The 21525-nt window shown below is 42.4% G+C and overlaps 1 protein-coding gene across 3 annotated transcripts in view; it reads right to left on the bottom strand.

Annotated features, from left to right (window-relative positions):
• The window catches only part of PDE10A (phosphodiesterase 10A), a 98886-nt gene extending 80612 nt beyond the window's left edge, over positions 1–18274 (bottom strand). The window contains exon 1 of one of the 3 annotated variants that reach the window (XM_088666317.1): positions 17970–18274. Coding sequence is in view for 2 of the 3 variants with exons in the window: in XM_060272803.2 (XP_060128786.2) it covers positions 3437–3653 (217 nt within the window). In the remaining variant the exon portion in view is untranslated. Of the gene's footprint in view, positions 1–3436; positions 6486–17969 lie in introns of those variants that run through there. The other 2 variants (XM_088666316.1, XM_060272803.2) reach the window with 2 other exon arrangements.
• Positions 18275–21525: the final 3251 nt, after the last annotated feature.

Below are 21525 nucleotides of genomic sequence, written 5' to 3' on the forward strand. Positions count from 1 at the left end.
GTTATGACTATTGCATAACTATTAAATATTCTGGGCCACACTAATATTATGAGTTTTAGCCCCCACCTAAAGTGACAAGGAAGAATAGATGCTTTTGAATTATGGTGCTGGAGGAGACTCTTGAGAGTCCCATGGACTGCAAGAAGATCAAACCTATCCATTCCTAAGGAAATCAGCCCTGAGTGCTCACTGGAAGGACAGATCGTGAAGCTGAGGCTCCAATACTTTGGCCACCTCATGAGAAGAGAAGAATCCTTGGAAAAGACCCTGATGTTGGGAAAGATTGAGGGCACTAGGAGAAGGGGACGACAGAGGACGAGATGGTTGGACAGTGTTCTCGAAGCTACGAACATGAGTTTGACCAAACTGTGGGAGGCAGTGCAAGACAGGAGTGCCTGGCGTGCCATGGTCCATGGGGTCACAAAGAGTCGGACACGACTAAACGACTAAGCAACAACAACAAAAGTGACAAGGAGCCATAGTTTAGCAACAAAGCATTTGTAAATCGGGCACCCACAAGTCTGCTTGCCATAGGTGAGTACCCCCCAGACACCTGGCAAGCAGAACTGCAGGCATCATATACACTCTTACTCCAGTGATCTCATTTCCACAGCAGTTTTTGAGCAGGTACAAAACAGCTTGAGTCCTTTCCAAATAGGGCAGACTACAACTGTTGTTGCTGCTGTTGCTCTTTTACCTTCTAAACCACATAATTGAGAGAAAAGATTCTGCTTCTCCTCAAACCCTCTAGGTCAGTGTTTCCCAACCAGTGTGCCTCCAGATGTTTTGGGACTACAACTCCCATCATCCCTAGCTAGCAAGACCAGTGGTCAGGAATGATGGGAGTTGTAGTCCCAAAACATCTGGAGGCACACTGGTTGGGAAACACTGCTCTAGGTCACAGGTAGGCAACCTAAGACCTGGGGACTAGATGCGGCCCAATTGCCTTCTCAATCCGGCCCATGGATGGTCCGAGAATCAGCTTGTTTTTACATGAGTAGAATGTGTCCTTTTATTTAAAATGCATCTCTGGGTTATTTGTGCGGCCTGCCTGGTGTTTTTACATGAATAGAATGTGTGATTTTATTTAAAATGCATCTCTGGGTTATTTGTGGGGCATAGGAATTCGTTCATATATTTTTTCAAGCTATAGTCCGGCCCACCACGTGGTCTGAGGGACAGTGGACCCGCCCACAGCTGAAAAAGGTTGCTGACCCCTGCTCTAGATAAACCAGAGAATGCAGGGGAGGGGATTGGTGAGGACCACAAATAATGAACTTCTGCATTACACTAAATTCCTGGATCCAAGTGTGGCATCTCCAGTTTAAAAGATCTATAGTCGGAGGGCTTGAAGACCTTGAGTAGCCACTGCCTGTCAGAAAGGTAAAGCACAGATCTTTTGCCATAGAGAATGACGTTTCAAATAGCAAGTTCTTAAAATTCCATTCGCTCAAGAAGTTTTATTTTGTCAGCAACAACAAAGTCCCAGTGATTCCCAAGGTCTTAGCTGCCGATCAGAATACGGTAGGTAGTACTTGGCTCAGACGGACTAATATTTTAATGCAGCTTTATATTTCATATGTACCAAGTACCAATGTACCAATGACAAAGAAAAGCCTTTTCTGTTTAATAAAGAAAAGTATATTCACTCCCAGTATAGCAGCTATACTGGGAGTGAATATACTTTAGTGAAAATGTCCATACACTGCTAAATAAGAAGTTTCCTTTATATGCTATGCATGTGTTAGAAATTGTGAGGATGCAGGGCTGTGCTCCAAAAATGAAATTTATTTTTAAATTTAGCACAGCACAGCAGAATACCAGAGTTCACTTAGCCACAAATTTACACTACATGAAAAGAATTGTTTTATCCAAGCTTCACTGAAGAGCTTGGTAAAATGCCTATGCAAGTCCTTGAGTTGTGTTTTCATATTCTAAGTTTTGTTACCATATTCAATGAAGTCCTACTGCAAAAGCATTTTGGTCAAATTTTCTACAACAAAAATGTTTAGTGTGGAAAGTATTTCCTGAACTGAAAACTGTTGCATAATTGCAGGACACCATACTGACTTCTTCTTCTTTTAATACCAAAGGATTTTGTTTAATTTAATAAAGCTGTAATGTCTACATGGGAATACATTTGGTAAATTCACCAAGCGTGTTGTAGAAAAACATAATATTCATCATATGTAAGAGGTAAGGACTGGATTACTAGACTTAATTCTAATCTAAACCAATGGATGATGTGAACCCTAGTCCATAATAGAGTATGCCATAATATATTTAAAGGCTTTAAAATGTCATAGGATTCTTGTTTTTCATGCAACAGACCACCATGATTACCACTCTGGAAATCTATAGTGCATAGAGCTGTTGATGAAGAATGTTCTCCCTAAACTTTACACCTACTGTACATTTACCATTTGCCTATTACCAGCAGTACAACTGTACATCTCCCACTTACTTCACTATAGTTCAAGTGAGTAGAGTGTCTTTACGGTGTCCATGGAATGGGATTATTCCAACAAAATGCAAGGTTTGGGGGGGTGTTACTTTCAATATCACACTCTTTGATATCTGACTAGATCTTAACAGCCAAGTGAACTCATACAGGGGGAAATGGTTATTGATATATAAGAGCCCAGACCATTTTAAGCTTAAAGGGTTTAAACCAGCACCTTTAATTGCTCCCAGAAGCAAATCAGTATCCAATGAAACTGGTGCAGAACAGGCTAAATGAGAAGCATATAAATTCAACAATAACCAACCAACAATAATAGTAATATGTAAACATATTGATATGTTTATGCATTCAAAATATATTCATTGTATTGGCTGCAATCCAAATAAACAGACAAGTAGTTCTGTACTCTGGCTTTGTTTTCATTAACAGCAGCCTCCCATCTCGGATTGAAGTGGAAAAACTAGCACCAGGAATTATCTATGAACAGCTTTTAATAAATCTCATCGACTTCACTCACCACAGCCAACTTTTCTTATAATCCACATGCGACAGAAGAGTGCAATGTCTGAACTATGTTTGGTTATTATGTATTTATTTATGTATTTATTTATTTATTTATTTATTAAATTTAGTCATCACTTTTTCAAAGCAAGTCTAAAAGCAATTTACAAAGATTTTGAAATGTAAGTATAAAAAGCTACACAGCAAGGATTAACTACTAAAAGACAAGCACCAAGACTACTCAGGTTGAAATCCCTACTCAACCATCTCATTAGGTAACCTTGGCTAAGTCACCATCTCTCAGTATAACCTACATTATAGGGTTGTTGAAAGGCTAAAAATGGAACTGGGAGAGAATCAGGTATGCTGTATACATTTAATAACTAAAATAAATGAATAAGCTACTATTTCACTAAGCAGTTTGCTGCTCCTGTAAGAGAACATTCACGCTTTCAGCTGAAAAATGCTCACCAATTTTTATCTCTGCCGCTTTAATAGAGTTCTCAATTTTATCTCTGAGGCTGGCTCTACTCTCTGTTGCTGCTAAGTTGTCTGGTATTTTCGGTGAATTTCTTCTAGATGATGCTTCACTTGGGTTCCGAAGGTATTCATCCATACTCTCATAATAAGCACTCTGAAAAGTAAGAATGCTGGCAGGGCTACAAAAGTTTAGTAAGCCACAAGACATCTAATATTCTCATGCTGCCTCAAAACAGTGCCCAGAAACAGTTTTGGGCTAAAGGAAGTTATGATCTCACTGCATTATAGATAAACAGATCAAGTTACGATCAGCAGATGCCCTCAACTGACAAAGTGACTCTTGGAACTCTCACCCCTTCATCTCTATGACATCACTTCAAATGCAGTAAGTCATTGCTCATCTTCTCTCAACACTATATCACTCTAAATCAACCCAGGCTGTTTTTAAGACTGCTTATTCCCACATTAAGTAGTCCATTACCACAAAATAGTGATACAAATAAACATCCACACAAAATGACTCCAAATGCATGCGCGCACACACACACACACACACACACACACACACACACAACAGTCAATACAGAAATATTCAAACCTAACAGTTATGGCCCCTCGCTATAGCCTCTGCCAAGCTAGATAGCATGATCAAAGGTCCCAGAATTTTTGCATGACTCCAAAATAGTTGAAGCCAGAGAGGGTAGCCTGTTGTGGTCTATTGCCTATCTGACTCTACAAGAAATATTGCTGCAAACGCACTGTCTGTGGGTAAATGGTTAAGGAATCACTCTCAATTGGGAGTTTTAGCTTCTAGTCTCACAGCCCTCTGAACTGATCTTTTGCTGTTACAGAATCTACAATTTTGTTTTCAACAATACCAATTACTGAATATTATTAGCCATACAGAATATGACGTGTGGTAGAATGGGATGCTAATGACCAATACCAAGATGAAAGTCCACTAGGCTTGCATGCTGAGCACACTGCTTTATGGAAGTGAATCAAGGGCAACTTACAGCTGCCAGGTGTGATTCCTCAGTGCCTTCCGAATATGGGCTCCGTCAGGAAGATTTTGGGCATCGCGTGGCAGGACCACATTTCAAACAAAGATGTGCTCTCCCAAGCCCACATTCCCAGCATGTTTGCACTTCTGTCTCAGCAATGTTTACACTGACTTGGTCATGTACACAGAATGGAAGATGGCAGGAACCCCAAGGGAGCTGGCTTCAGGCACCACGCCTGTTGGCAGACCAACCCTGCTTTCCAAATATGTTTACAAACATGACATGAAGTCTGACAACATTGACCCAGCACTAAGCCAGGAGACATTCCTGCAGCAACAAAGCACAGGGGGTTAGGGAGAGGAAAGCATTCATTAAGTTGCCCTCATGCTCATTTTGCTATAAAATATAGGTCTCCATCACCCACTTTAGAGGCAAACAGGTCACAGCTAAATAGGGCAGACAAGAACGGAAAAGGGCCAACTATTTTTTTGTTATATTTGGAGATGGGGTTACAGAAAGAACTGCAGTGATTAAATAAGGAAGAGAGGACCATGAGGAGTCCATCCTCATTTTCTTCAGGGGTCTTTAAATACATGCCAGGGGGAAAGGTTTAATGCCAAAGCAGAAGTCAATAATAGTGAATTACAACAGTAGAGAGGACCACTACTGGCAGAGCTTCCCAGTAGTAGGTCAGGCCATGTGAAGAAGGGAGAGTTGGCCAGAGTCGGTCCGTCCCCGACCCCCGTGTGGGTGTTTGTCTATCCTTCCTTCTACTTTTTTGCTGAGGTCTTAGACAAGGTTGGTACCTCAAACCACCATCTTTATATGGCCAGATAGTTACTGTCCCTGAGTTCTGTTACAGTTCAGTATACAGTCATACCTCAGTTTAAGTACGCTCCGGTTTGAGTACTTTCAGTTGAAGTACTCTGCGGACCTGTCTGGAATGGATTAATCCACTTTCCATTACTTTCAATGGGAAAGTTCGCTTCAGGTTAAGTACACTTCAGGTTAAGTACGGACTTCCAGAACCAATTACACTCATACTTTGGGTTAAGTACGCTTTAGGTTGAGTACTCCGCAGACCCGTCTGGAACAGATTAATCCACTTTCCATTCCTTTCAATGGGAAAGTTCACTTCAGGTTAAGTACGCTTCAGGTTAAGTACAGACTTCCGGAACCAACTGTGTACTTAAACCGAGGTACCGCTGTATGTACCCTGTTTCTCATATTTTAAGGCATACCCATAAAATAAGCCATAGCAGGATTTTTAAGCATTCAAGGAATATAAGCCATACCCTGAAAATAAGACATAGTGATAGGCGCAGCAGCAATGCCGGCCACGGCAGGAGGAGGAGGAAAAAAATAAGACATCCCTTGAAAATAAGCCATAGTGTGTTTTTTTGAGGAAAAAATAAATATAAGACGTGTCTTATAATATGAGAAACACGGTATGGATAGATCAGTTGCTTAGAGCGTTGTATGCCAAGGTTGCAGATTCAATCCCCGTATGGGACAGCTGCATATTCCTGCATTGCAGAGGGTTGGACAAGATGATGCTCAGGGTCCCTTTCAACTCTACAATTCTATATATTCAGTGTGTCTGTATGGCCTGCAATTCAGCTGCAGATTGCCAAGTACAAAATACCATAACAGCTGCAGAATCAAGTTGTTTGTAGCTTAATCCCACCCCCACACCACTTTAAACCTGGAGACTGTTCACCCCATAATGCATTGTTATGATTTCTGAGGCATCCATATATGCCTATCAGTGTCAACCATTCTGAAAATGACCGAATAAAAATATTGCCCTTTATTTCTGAAAAGGATTCCATGAAACAAACCAACTCAGCTGTTTTCAAAGGATCTTCCACCAGTTCATTTTAAACTAGATCTCTATACCTAAGCTTTTCCATTTCCAAAATTCTGTTAACATTGTAATCTTGTGAAAAGGTTGCTTTTTCTTAGCCTAGCAGGAGACATGTACTTACATGGGCAAGAACAAAGAATGCAAGAAATTGCTTATTTACTCAAGCTGTCTTCAAGCCAGGAAATTATAAGGCTGTAAAAAAAAAAAAGCTATCCTGCTCATATTGTTCAAAATTTAGCAAGGTCTCCAAGAACCAATTGGAAATCACCTGCACTGAGTTTCTTTTTTGCTTTTTGATGGTTTAGTAACAAATATTACAAGGACTGCTAATTATTAATGCTAGGTAGAGAAAGCAGGAAAGAAGCAAAAATTGTTATTTTACCTTCCACCCAGCATCTGGGACCTGCATGATGGTGAACTGGAGGCAAGGACAAGACAAGGAATGGAAAGGCTCCATTCTCCCTATCAATGGGATAAATATGTTTATGACTGACTGCAACAGCAAAATGTTCTTTACATCATGGTTTCTCACATAATTTCTCCCCCTGTAGTTTCAGGCAAATAAAAATATCTGATCTTTTTAGCACATTTTCCAGAAATGTGTACACTCAAAATCAAACACATGTAACCTTTTGATATTACATCTTCACACATCTGCAAGACTGTCTAAAACTCCAGGTTATGTATCTCTTACGAGATATCTCTAGCACTACTAGACTAGAGGATTTTATAGATAAACAGCCAGTTACTTCCAAGGAGTGAAGGGGCTAGCAAGGGACCTGGTACCCAGATTTCTGACGCACTTGACAATAAGCCCCTCCACCAAAACTTTATCTCTTCCTGCCCACAACCATTGAAATTGAGAGCAAAATTGAAGCACTATCATATTAAGTCCTGCCATATGCCCACTAACACACATCTCAACGCCATCCCACAATAAAACCACACGTGCACAAAGAAAGCAACCTATGGACCAATAGTAGGAACTATTGGTAGTCAGAAGACATGGTATTAACTACTACAGTACTCATGTAAAGTCTTCTGCAAGTGAGCTTCACAAACAGGTGCATTTCATACACAATTTCTGTTCAAACTTATCCAACATACCGTATATATACAGAATAATGTCAGTAAGGTTAAATGCTAAGAATTTGACACCTTTAACTTTGAAAATTAAACACGTTTTCTTTATGTGTAACATTATATCATAAATGACATCTTGCACTAACAAGTGCAAGACTCCCCCACAGGAAATTGGAATTGCAAAAATGGAATAAAGGTTTTCATCTTCTAAGGGCTCAATTCTATGCATACAAAGGGAATAAGTTCTACAGAACTCAGTAGGACTTACTTCTGAGTAAACATACTTAGAACAGCTTCCATTCCAGTTGAAAATGCACAGTATTTGTTGTAATGGGGCATACTTTTTCCAATGAAAAATATTTTTGAGGGGTGCATATACCTCAACTTTGCATTGGAGCCTAAGAGGTTTCTGGGAGTGCACAAAGGGCTGCAGCTGAGGAAGGGCAAGGAATTCCCCTCTGGTGAGCAGGCTTCCACCTGCACAGCAGTGGGCACAGCCCTCTACATTTAAATTGTTTCAGCAACCAAGTAGTATGCACTCTTTGCTCAAGAAATGCAACAATCATAAAACAGGAAACTCAGTTTAAATCAGTGGTTTAAAATTAATATTTTGTTCTTAGTTAGTTAAATTGCCTCCATCTTTCCTGGAATACATTCTTTATACTTTGTGGTTTGCTACTATTTTCCTATATGTATAACAGCCCACTCAGCTGCATGCTCTATTTTTCTGTTAATGAATGCCTGTCCCTCACTATATGCAGACGGAAAATGCATGTTTGAGCAAATAATTGCATCCAACCCTCAAGTGTCAATATTAATGCACTTGAGCATTTATATTATTCATTTACATTTCTATTCCTTGAAACTCAAGGATGCAAGGGACACCTGGTTCTCCCTCTCCTAATCTGATCCTCACAACAATCCTGTGGGGCAGGTCAGACTATGATTACTTATTGTAGTACAGTACTTCATGTTCAGATTGTTGTTAGAAAGGCCCTTTTTCAACCTTCCAGTCAAAGCTCCTTGTTAATAGTACTAATAGCATTACATCTCCACAAGTGCTGTTCTGCATTACAGATCAAAGGCAATTCCTCCTATTTCAATTTTTTATGAGGGTTTCTGATACTCAGACACACTGGAATATTGTGTGGCGTCTTTTCATGTGCATCATGTATGTGAAAACTTTGTTTCTTCTGTATGCAAGTCCTGCGATGTGGAAGGGCCTTCTGTCTGCCATTTTGTACACTAAATAAACACTTAATATATAGCTGAACTGTAACTGTATTATTAGGAAAGGCCTTTTTAAAGAAATTGAAGTTAACTTTTTAAAAACAGCATTTGGTTTAAGAGGACAGCCTTTCATTTATGATTCTATCTTTGTTTTACACTGCTGCTTTGCTATAACAGTGCCGTATGCTAACAAGGTATTAAATCCTAGAGTACCTTCTAAATATCTCAACACACCTGGTTAAGTTGTGAATAGAAACTCCTGGTGGAGAACTGAAGTACCTGTATTTATTTGAAGTTTCCCTCGCCGCCGCCGCCCACCCAAAAAGAGATTTTTGCCAGTGACAGTAAAGGATGGGTTTTACCCTCCTACACAAACTTTTCTGAGTGTGAAAATATTAGACGAATGAATGAACAGAAACAGCCAACATTTCTCAGTAATTTGTGTACTGTGTGGAAGATCAGTCCGTTAATGTAATCCAACTGTAATTAGCATGGTGAACTATAATGAACCCTTTGGAGCTGACTTCCTCAAAGTTCCTTTGAAACCAGTAAGTTTTCATTAAAGGGAATGCAAGTGTGGAGCACTGCTCATTTGACCATAACAGTGAAGTCAGAGGGGGTTGCTCTGGCTGGGGGATAGTGACATTGGACAAACCTACGTCATCGTTTTGCTACGAGAACAAAAGGGGGAAGGCTAGATATACTGTCTGAAGCTCCTTGGGGGAAATGCGAACTATCCATACTTCTGAATAAATAAAACAACCCCTTTCATCTCAAGCTATTTTTGTGGTAAAATTCCACTGCTTAAAAAGTGCATGGAAGAAAATACATTAGTATCCATGGGTAGAGTTCTAGCCGCTTTATTTCAGAAATGAAACTGCCTACCAAAGGAAAAATACACTGGAAATAAGCAAACAAGGGGAAACATCCCTTTTAACAAATTGTTAAAGGACCATTGAATTTGTTAATACTTTGAAGCTGCAACCCTATACATACTTGTGCAAAGGGGTTTCTTTCTGAGTAGAACTGTACAGCAGGCGCTGAATTGTACAAGAAATCTAGCTCCATTTTCTCTTCTTCTGATTTAATGATACTATACCTAGAAACAGTGTTTCAAGGCCCTGGCAGAATCTGGCACGGAGTAAGAAATCCTTATCAACAGCAACCCCTAGCAGTCTCAGTACTGTACTAGTGGTTTAAACAAATCCACATTTGATTACCCAACATTAAATAATGCACAGAACAGAGTAAATATACTAAAGGAAACACCTGCAGAAAATGATTTACAAAACCAGTTTGAAAGAAAAGTTGTTTGAGAAAGAATTAACTCAGAGGCAGAAGAAAAGCATTGCGGTCACTCCTTCCTACAATTTGCTTAGTTCTCAGCAAAATGGGTGGGTGTGAGTGAGGTCTGTTTTTACACCAGCTATTGGATCCATAAAGCAAATTGTGCAAGTGGAAAAACATTTCTGCTCTGACAACAGGTTGATGTCTATGATTTCTACTGATTATCAACACAAATAGCAGCAGCAGCCACACCATTCTGAAGGATCATGCAATTCTAGAAGCAGGTCAGAAGTAGGAGATAAGAATAGGATTGGGTTGGAGATTGTTTACAGTTCAGCAACCAGCAGAGGGAGTACAACAGTCTAAATTATACTTATTTGTTTAAACTGGCATTTTGAAATAAACATAAGAATGTTTTGTACACAATGTACAAAAGTATGGAGAGCGTTCTAAGAAAAAATGCTGTTTTGAAGGGGGGAGGAAAAGTGTGTGTGCAGGACGATTAGCAGATTATATGCCTTATCTACAATTCAGCATACATTAAAAGTCCCATTAAGAATGGTTTAATGCAATATTTTCCAGAAGTCACATTGAAATCAGTCGGACTTACACCCATGTAAGTCTTCATAGGATTGAAACACCAGGAAATTCACAATTCCAACATTTCAATAGGATTTTGAACAAATTGCAGTGCACAGAACTGTAGTCTTTGTTTTTGTTTTAATAACATGCTTGAACAATTTTGAAACATCTGCAAGTCAAAGTGAATATTTTCCCAAACAAATAGTAACATATTTTCCCAAACAAATAGTAACATAGTAACACTATGTTACTGTTAATAGAACAGAAACATTTTTTCAAACATGTACAGAAAAGTGACACCCTTTAAGTGAAAAAGTTAATAAATAAATAAATAAATAAATAAATTTATCTGTATGCAATTATTTACTCTAAATACTTAGCAAGTTATTTGCCGATATGTCTTTATTTTTTATTACTCGGAATCTTAAGCATCATGAGCAGAGTATGGCTTGTGGAACAGTGACATCCAACCTTCTCCTTCCTGTTGCAGTTCCCTGTGACCCCTGAAAGGTTGCAACATTTGAGGACAAGGCAGGAGGACAAGGAATCAGCAGAAATCAGACAAAAGCTAAATTGAAACTAAGTGACATGTCGCACCACTTTTTTTCTCATATGTCAGTATACTAAGGTAAAATCTGCCAGGCACTGTAACTGAACAGTTTGCCATTAGGAGTCGTCCCTGGGAAGGTGCGGATCAGGAGCCCCCACCCCCACCCCATCCCAGGCCTGCACTTTGGGGGTCCTGAACATGGTTGGGCTTAAAACTCGTGAACAGGGCATGGATGGGCACACAAATCCTACCCCTGTCTCCAGGAATATGGGCTCCATTTGAGACCACCTTGTATTTAGCATGGTTAAAAGGAGTGGTTTCTAAGAGGATTCAATTGAACAGGCTTAGAAATCTATTTGCAACCAAAAACGTGATAAGGCAAAGTTTCAGTTAGAAGAAGAAGAAGAAGAGTTTGGATTTGATATCCCACTTTATCACTACCCAAAGGAGTCTAAAAGTGGCTAACATTCTCCTTTCCCTTCCTCCACCACAACAAACACTCTGTGAGGTGAGTGGGGCTGAGAGACTTCAAAGAAGTGTGACTAGCCCAAGGTCACCTAGCAGCTGCATGTGGAGGAGCGGAGATGCGAACCCGGTTCCCCAGATTACGAGTCTACTGCTCTTAACCACTACACCACACTGGGCACACTGATGGTTTAAAATGAATCATGTAGACCTTGGAGTGGTGCACACCCATATGCCCCTGTCCTACCCACCTGTTTTAAGCCCACCTGTGCTCAGGCAAATACCTAAGGAGGACTAGTGTGATTTGCCTTAGGTTCCAGAGTCCCCAGGGGCAGCCCTGCTTGCACTGCTAGATAAGAAAACAGCAGCACCTTGAAATACTGAAACAGCATGGAGTCAATACCAGGATGGACTTCTTCTGCACACGCCCTATCTGCACACTCTGTCTGTCTTTGTAAATGCCGACATTATTTAAAAAGCAAGATCATCATTAAATCATATGGCAGGAGTTAAATGGCATTTAATGCCGGGGGGAGCCATCTTTTGAAAATTTGTGTGCTTCAACATCCTCACAGTTAATCATTACTTGACAATAATCCAGTTCCTGAGATTCCCATAAATGTTTCATAAAGAAGAGGCTTCTATGTGTCAAATTTAACTCTATTGTTTTAAGAACATTTAAAGGAACATGTGCCAATCACACAGAAATGTTTATGGAACTGGCTTGAAATCTTTTAATGTTAATGTAAATATGGTCAAATTTACCTTAATTTAACAGTACTTTATATTATGCAAGTTTTAAGTCAGAGATTTAATTTTCAGCAGAAGAACTGAAACTGGGCATTTTACACAGACCACCTGGATAGCAAAATAACTCAGGAAGCAAGTTGTTTGACGAGCAATGGTTAGTTGCTAACGAGCCAAATTCAGGGCCGCAATACCTGAGGGACTGTCTCTCCCCATCCTGGACTCTGTGTTCATCATCTGAGACCCTTCTATGTGCACCTCCTCCACATGAGTTCCAGAGGGTGGCAACACGATAACGGAACTTCTCTTTAGTGTCCCCCCCCCCATTTGTGGAATGATCTTCCCAGGGAGGTTTGCTTGGTGCCTTCTTTTTTTAGGCACCAGGCAAAAACATTCCTCTTCAACCAGGCCTCTGGCTGATTAATATTCTATAAGCCCAGAGGTTTTCAACTTTTTTGAGTCCACGGCTCCCTTGACCACTTGTCCATCCATTTCCAACAGCAAGATCTGGTGGACTGGTTGGCTGGGCTCCCTTGCCTGCCTGCCTGCTTGCTTACTTCTGGCAACCAGCACACCCTGGCCAGCCCCAAAGGCATCATTCATATGTGGAGCTTGTAGCCATGGCTGCTACAACAAACGGTTGTGCAAGCCTTTGGGAGGCAGAGACACGAGAGGGCATCAGAGTAGGGCAGGAAAGAGGGATAGAAGCCAGTGTTGTCCGTGGCACCCTGACCATCATTCAAGGCACCCAAGGGCGCCACGGCACACTGGTTGAAAACCCCTGCTATAGCCTTTTAAATGTGTCTGTGGGAAGGGGGATTACTGTTTTACTGTTTGGATTTACTTATTTACTTCTTTTTATCCTGTATTTTATTCTGTGAAACACCCTCTATGATGAAGAGTGGTATATAAATCTAAATAATAATAATAATAATAGGACTCACTGCAGCTTGTCGACATAGCATTAAACTATGGTTAAACATTAATGTACATGAGAACTCTGTCTGAAGAGCATCTAGTATTAGCAGTTCCGACACTGCCCACAGGAAATAGAGACATTTTCAAAACAGTGACTCTGTTGGGAAAACAACCATCAATAGTTTGCTCAGTGTGGCACAACAGAAGTAAAACTGTGTAACAACGTCTTAAAACGTTGCAATATAGCTAAATTTTAAGAGCATAGCTACCGGTACATCACTCATTTTCACATGCTCTGTCACTGAAAGTAATGTAAGTACCTGGAGCACTAAATTAACCCTCATCTCACTCACCACTTTACCAAAACATATTAGTGCAGTGTCTAAGTAAGATATGTTTACCTTATAGTCAATATAAAAAGCAGGGGGGTATGGTAGTGGTCAGGATGAGGGAAGATATCTATTCAAATACAAGCAAGGGATATTATGGGAAGGTTGGGATCTCTTTAATCAGACTGTCTTCAGAAGAAGAAATCAGGAAATGTGATGTTTCCAACATTACAAAAAAAAACCCCTATGGCCTAATCTCAAAGAGGCATCTCAAGATTCTGCTCAGTTTTTAGGAAAAGCACCTAATTATTTGATGTATGCATGTGAAAAGGGATACACTGGTAAAATTGCATCTACACATTTGTTTCTTTCATTTCTAGCCTACCCAACAGCTGAGCTCCTGGGGTTCACAACAGATCTAAAATGAAATCAAACAATCAGAAAAACACATCCAACAATGCAAAAACAACAGTGGCAGAAGACAATTATTCAACTTAAAATGTATTGCTACAATCTCCACACTTCTCTGGACAGTGTGTGGTGTTTTATAACATTTGAGTTTATCTGCAAGTAAACAGGGACACATATAGAGGTAGACCTTAAGCACTCCAGCAGACAGCCAAATCTACCACCCCACCTATGTGCTTACAGAGCCCAAACCTCAGATACCTGCCTCTTCCTCTGTTTACCACTTGAAAACATCAGGCTGTCCCCTATGTAAGACATTCTTAGCTGATGGGGACACAGGGGAAATATATGAATGTAAGGAAAATGCAAATTATCAACATATATAATCCAGAAATCTCCCTAACAAAAATGCTAAAAGAGTCTCCAGCTACATTTCTGGTTCCATGTATCCTGTCCAAATCCCCCAGTCATACAACATTATTCAGCATTTTGTTATTTAAAGAATGACAAGTATTGTTGATATCTGTACACATGTAGATATTACATAATGACTTAGTATAATAATAATTATAATAATAATAATAATAATTCATTATTTATACCCCGCCCATCTGGCCAGGTTTCCCCAGCCACTCTGGGCGGCTTCCAACTGAATATTAAAAACAGTACAGCATCAAACATTAAAAACTTCCCTAAACAGGGCCGCCTTCAGTTGTCTTCTAAAAGTAAAATTGTTGCTTATTGCCTTGACATCTGCTGGGAGGGCGTTCCACAGGGCGGGTGCCACTACCGAGAAGGCCCTCTGTCTGGTTCCCTGTAACCTCACTTCTCACAATGAGGGAACTGCCAGAAGGTCCTCGGTGCTGGATCTCAGTGTCCAGGCTGAATGATGGGGGTGGATACAGGACCGAGGCCATTTAGGGCTTTAAAGGTCAGTACCAACACTTTGAATTGTGCTCGGAAACGTACTGGGAGCCAGTGTTGTGTGGTCCCGGCGGCCACTCCCAGTCACTAGTCTAGGTGCCGCATTCTGGATTAATTGCAGTTTCCGGGTCACCTTCAAAGGTAGCCCCATGTAGAGCGCATTGCAGTAGTCCAAGTATTAGAATAAGGGGAGGCAAACTGCAATTAAACAAACTGTAATAAATTATTTCAAGATGTTTTTTTGCTGGTACCTAGCACTTGAAGCATTTAGCTAAAATCTATCCTGTTAACAGACACTGGACATGTAAAAGAAGATGTTGATTACATGCATGTATGCTAGAGATGTGATATATAGAATGTGAAAAGTTATTCTGTACTATTAAATTCCACCCAAGTATTATTGGGATATCTGAAAAATGAGGCTCAAGCTAATCATATTCCTTTAGTCATTAAGAGCAACCAATACCGTATGTTATCAGCTGTGAAGTGGCAATCTGCTAAAATTCTCACTGAAAGAAAATGATTCAGAAATTTTCAGATTTGGTGAAGTTAAAAGATGGACAACGGTCATGATTCCCCAGTTGGTAATTTGAAATAAATGTTTAAGTTGGAATTATTTGACACTTTTTCACTGCTAATAAATTACTAGAATCAACTATCTATTTTATTTATACAGATTTTGTGAAAGGGTTTAGATATTATTTTACCTATTTAAAGTGATTTATTACGGTACATATTTAACATAAATCTATAAGCACAGAATTAAAGGAACATAATTCTATATAAAGAAGTTTATTTTGAATACAGTGAATGTATTTATAATGTTAACATTTGCTATTACATGAAGCATTAAAAAAGGAAAGAGAAAGGTAGTAAGAGACACAGTGTAGATACAGTGTAGAAAATATATCAATGGTTGCAGAACTATCACAACCCCCACAAGTCAGCAAATACTTGGAAGCAAAAAGATAAAGTTCAAATTAGCCCTACAAAACTGTGGGATAGGAGAGACTGAAACAGGGAGGCCAAATTTTTACTTTACTGTACCGTACTCACATTTCTCCCAACTTCCTCCCCTTTTTAAGAGGTTTTTCTCCTGTGGGGGTAACTTTAAAAAGCAGTTGAAGGAAACACGGGAGAAAGGCTTATTCACACTACTGTATAAACTTGCATCCAGAGTAACCCAAGCCTGAAAGTCCAGTATGGCCCTGAAAGTCATTTCAAGATACACATTCCTTTTAACCCACATGCAACGCATTTCCAAGGTGGTGGAGGGAGGTGGGAAAGCAAGAAGTGGTTGTCATTCGTGGCTTTCCAGCCATATGCATATGGGACCCTTCACAACCCTTGTCACACCATGTGCTCTTCGTCCCTCAAAACTGCCCATGATTTTAATCACAAGTCCCCACTCCCCTGCCCATCGCATTTTATGGTAGCTCTACAGTCATGCTTTTCTTCAAAACTTTTTTTTTTAAAAAAATGCAAGTATTCGCAACCCTTCCAGTGTGTTTCACACTCAAAGAGCCTGAGAGGGCAGAAGCAAACTAATAATCCCATTTACAGCGAACACTTTGTACAGATTACAAATAATTACAATTAAATAAACATTAAAAAGGGAAGTCTGTAAGGGGAGTTGTGTTCCATATAAACTTTGGGAGATCTATCTAAAAAGCCATCTAGTCACTATAAATAAATGGGGAATAAGTTATGGGTCCAATAATGAAGATTAATTATCAACATCTTCACAATGAGAAGATCATTCAACAGATCACGCACCTGTGCTGTATTAATGTGAAGTGACGACAACCCTCTAATTCTGTTTTCATCACAATTATCAATATAGTTTTAAATCAGGTTGCCATGCAAATAGAAACTATACACTGCCCCAATTACTCAAGAATGAAGATTTATTATGTGTTAAATGGTTATCTCCGATTACTTTGGTAGAACACAAATTTTGTTTTTATATGCCTCTGCTAGTATGTGGCAGGTTAATATTATTCCATGTTCCTCCATTTTTCATTTGTTAACTTCCAAGACCTACAACTGTCCTAAGTCCTAGTAAATCTTGGTCACTTGACAAAACTATTCCATGTCATTTGTCTACTTCAGGTTCCATGCCATTCAAGTTCCTGCATTAAAAGAGGTGTAGTGATGGGACCCATGGAAGAGCCTTTTCAGTGGTGGCTCCACATCTGTGGAATTACCACCCCATTGAGGGGCATTTCACCCCGACTTTGATGCTTTTCTCAGGTGCCAAGTAAAAACACACCTTTTTAGTGGCTGATGGGTTAAACAATTCTTATGGTGTTTTTAATTATGCTATTCATGTAATTATGCAAATTACTATAATGTTTTTATTGTTTTACAGTACGTTATTTTTGTAAACTGACCTGTGACTATTTTTGCTGAAGGATGCTGTGGAAATAGCTTAATAAATAAATAATTTACCACCACATCACAAATGTGTTCAATTCCACTGAAATGTGAATTAGAAAACATCAAATGATTGTTTCTTTTTTCATTATTCCTTCTCGTAATCAACTATTCTCTGGCATTTGTACTCTGGTGTAGCTTTCCTTCTTCTCGTAATGTTTCCAACAAGAAAAATTCTGAAATCTACTGTGCTGCTTTCAGCATGCCTTAGTAAAGACTGCCACAGCGTTAATAAGCAAACTTGCTCTGAAACAGGACATCCCATGTTTAAAGCATCTTCTTCAACTGAGGCTATGCATTCTTGAACAGAAAGTATCCAAGGGAGACGATTTCACTTTCCTGAAGGAAGCGTCCTCCCTCGCTAATCCATTTACACACTGCTTCTGGTGGTGCTTTGATCTCACTCTACCTTCCTGGAATTTAAACCCATTCATTTCTCACACTATATTCTGATGAGCAATTGTTCCTCCTCCTTTTGTTATCCCATTCCACCTCAATAGATAGGTACCACCCTCGCATCGCATGGGCAGCAGTGCTTTATTTCTAAAAAGAGAGGCGCCTCCCTGGAAGTTTCCCTGGAAGCACCCACCCGTCTCTTTTACACACACACATAAGGGGGGGGGGGGCAGTCCCGCATCCAGACCCCCTCGCCTTTAAAAGCAACCACCCGGAGAACAAAGCGCGAACCACCTACTTGCGCTCAGGAAACACTCGGTAAACCGCCTAAAACAGCTGCCCGAAGAAGATCCATCTTCCATGTCTGGCCCTAACAAGAGCGAAGCGGAGAACGGGGGAAAGTGGAGACGGCGCTTCTTTGTTGCTGTCGCTGCCTGCAAGCCTGGGTCCGCTGCCTCTGGGGCCGTAGCCACGAGTAGCCACTCTTCTTCTTCCTCTTCCTCCTCCTCCTGTAGCTAACCGATTACAGGACCACAAGCGAGAAAAAGCCGGGCAGAGAAACGAGGAGCCGGGAGGCGACCGCTGCTGCCGATGTCGATGCTGCCCGGCGGCGCCTTCTTTGGAGCTGAGAGCAGGATGGAAAAAAGGAGGCAGAGCCGCCGCCGCCTCCTGCTTCCGCCGCTGCTGGGGAAGGCAATCAAGGCAGTTGCTGCTGCTGCTGCTGCTGCTGCTCCAACATCTCCTTCCGATGCCGTGCTTGCTTTCCCCTCTCCTTCCCTCCCGCGGGGACTGGGGAGGTGGAAGGGAGGCGAGGAACGGAGGTGGTGGCAAGGAGTGGAAGGAAGGAGAAGGGAGGGAACGGAGGGGACGGGAGGAGTTGCTGCTGCTACTGCTGGGTAGGAGAAGAGGCTGCAGGAGCCTGTCCCCGCCGCGCCGCGGCTCCTGCTGCTCCTTGCGAGGATGCGAGTGCGGCCGCAGGCGGCCCGATCCCTTCCCGGGGAAGGAAGCCCCCCGCCACCTCCGCCCCTCTCCTGGCCGAGGGAGTGGAGCAGGCGAGGATTGGAGCCCGGGTTTCCCCCCTCCCGCCCCTGCAGCCGGGTGGGGGGGCTGGGGGCGGGCTAAGCGCGCTTTCTCCGGGTTGGCAGTCGAGCTCCGTTCCCGCCCTTTCCGCGCGAGTTTGAGGCAGGACTTTTGCCGAGAGTCACACGGCGGGGCGGCGAGGAGGGAAGCATACGCCAAAGAGGCAGGCGAAGAGGCCGGTTCGATTGCTGCTGCTGCTGTTACGCCTTTTTCCCTGCACGCGAAAGGTGGCCGCCCGCCTTCCTCGGCTTTAGGATCCCCTGTAAAGAATCTTTCCCCTTTGAGGAGAACGAGGAGTCTGCTCGCGACCCCCACCCCTCAAACCTTGGCGTTAAAACGCGCGCACGCAAACACACACAAACCACCCCTTTCCTCTGGTTCCTTCTCAGCAATACAAACATTTCTTTCTGTCTGTAAAAAAGCAGAGCGATGAGCGTGGAAAAAAAGTTCACTGCAGTCAGTGCTGCTTCCAATTTCCAATCCCGGCTCGCCGCCAGAAAAACCGCCCACTGGCGGAGCCTGGTGCCTCAGAGCCGCCTCCCTGCTCACCTCCCCGCCGCGAAGCCAAGGCAAGCAGTGGAGTGGTCGCCTGAAGAAAGCGCGGGAAACGAAGGGATTTGACCCTTTGCTGCCGCAGAGCCCTCAGGGCCTCGGCCGCCTCTGCGCCTTCTCAGCACCTCTAAGTTCACAAACACCCAGAGTTCCCCTTCACAGGCTTGAAGAGCGTATTGAGCAGAGCCCGGCTGGGTCCGACCCAAAGGCCCGCCACATCTCTGTGGGAAGCGCGCGAGTGGAGCGTGAGCGCAGGAGCACTCTCTTGCTCGCCTTTGTGTCAAGCTTTGACTTGACACAAAGCGCTCAGTTTCTAAAAAGACATAAACTCGGTGTCCAGTTTGAGAAGGGAAGGGCTTCCATTGAGCTCCCAAGGACAACTTTGGGCTGTGAGGAGCGGTAAGCAATCTGCACGTCCCCAAAGGCATTCAGGCTGAGGTTGCCTTCGTGCGCACACTATCTTGGCGGCAAGAACCAAACTGCTTCTGAGACAAACGTGCTGCACTGGTGAGGGACGCGCTTTTCGGGACTCTGCCCTGAAGAAAGTCTGGCGCCGAAACAAGGCCACGCGCTGAAGGCACCTGCGGTGCTTCCCCTTTCCCAACTTGGGAACGTGTCTGGTTCGCTGCTCGTGGCTGAGGGAGTCCCAGAGGCGGCCACGCGCCCTGCCCACAACGTGACTGCCTGGGAAGAAGGGAGCTGGCCCAGCCAGCAGCCCCTTCGTGCGTACCCCGCCCTTTCCGATGGGGGCGAGGGGGTTCGCGAGACCAGTGCGCTCTTCTTCCTCTCCTGAGCTCTCAGTCTCTCGGGGCGCAGCCCGCCTCACGGCAGGTGCGCTTGTCCAGGGGGAGTTGCTCGCCACGCGAAGAGTTCCGGGCGGGAGCGGGGCGCTTCGCTCCCTGGGCTGTCAACTGTATGTTTCGTTCGCGCGCCAAATCTCCCGTTTCAGCACCAACGGAAGAGAGGAAAGAGTACTGAAAAGCCTGGCTCCCGCTCCCTTCTTTCCTCCTCCGGCTCTCTCGCCCAGAGGGGCCCTAGGAGAGGGCTAACCTGGAAGGGCGCGGGTGGGACGCAAACGGCCATTACCTGGCAAGCGGCCTCTCTGCGCGGGCGGCTCCTCTCTGGGGGAAGCCCACGGCTCCCCGGAAAAACGTTCGCCGACTATTTTGCGGTGCGGTGCATTAAAAGGAGGCTTGTCGGGAGCAAACCAATCGCGAAGCCGATCGCTTTTCGCAGAAGTCAACGGTGCCCGGCGTTAAGGCGGCTCCTTAAAGGGAAGAACCTCGCGCACAAACGGTGCAAAAGCCTGTCGCCAAGGAAGAAAGGTACCGGTTTACATCCCCCATTCCTTTGATGAGAACCCTCCCAATGATCACTTAGTTTCTGAGAAGAAGAAGAAGAAGAAGAAGAAGAAGAAGAAGAAGAAGAAGAAGAAGAAGAAGAAGAAGAAGAAGAAGAAGAAGAAGAAGAAGAAGAAGAAGAAGAAGAAGAAGAAGAAGAAGAAGAAGAAGAAGAAGAAGAAGAAGAAGAAGAAATATTAATACAATTTGGTATTCATTAAAACTGGTCTTAGTTGTAAGGTTTCATTCTATTTGATTTCTGGATCCTTCCTGGTATATACGGACAAAAGAGACATTTTGAAATGAAAAAAGGACAGCGTTCTATAAATGACTGGAAGATAACTGTTAGAATTCTTTTTTATCTGTTATGGTACATTCAAAGCAAAGGAACATGATTTGAATCCTGAAGTTTTCCTCACTGACGGATAGGGGGGAAATTCTGTTATTGCATTAGGTTGCCTATGCCTTACATGTTTGCAACCATTTTGAAAACGAGATATTTCATCTGTTTTCTCAATCATTAATTGGTGCTCTATTTAAAATTGTGCTGTGGGCACTGGCACTCAGTAGAAATACAGAGTCTCATTGGAAAGCCTTTCCATTTATTTTCCTTGTTCAGTCAGCTGTGATAAAGAAAGGGAGGTTACCCAAACTTACCAAGAGGGCAGTTTTTTTTGTCTCGATAATCGTTTGTCATGTTGGTAAATAGCATCATTTAACATGCCTTCTGGAATCTAATGATGGCATTAGTAAAACAGTTCAGACATGGTTATTTACAAGTGTTTATAAAACAGAATGCTTGCATGGCACTTATTCACTGTGCACAGGTATCTTCTATACATTATTTGAATAATTTGAAGAAACTAAAATGATTGGATGACT

The sequence above is a fragment of the Zootoca vivipara genome, chromosome 3, assembly GCF_965207765.1.
Source record: "Zootoca vivipara chromosome 3, rZooViv2.hap1.1, whole genome shotgun sequence".
Classification (NCBI taxonomy): domain Eukaryota; kingdom Metazoa; phylum Chordata; class Lepidosauria; order Squamata; family Lacertidae; genus Zootoca; species Zootoca vivipara.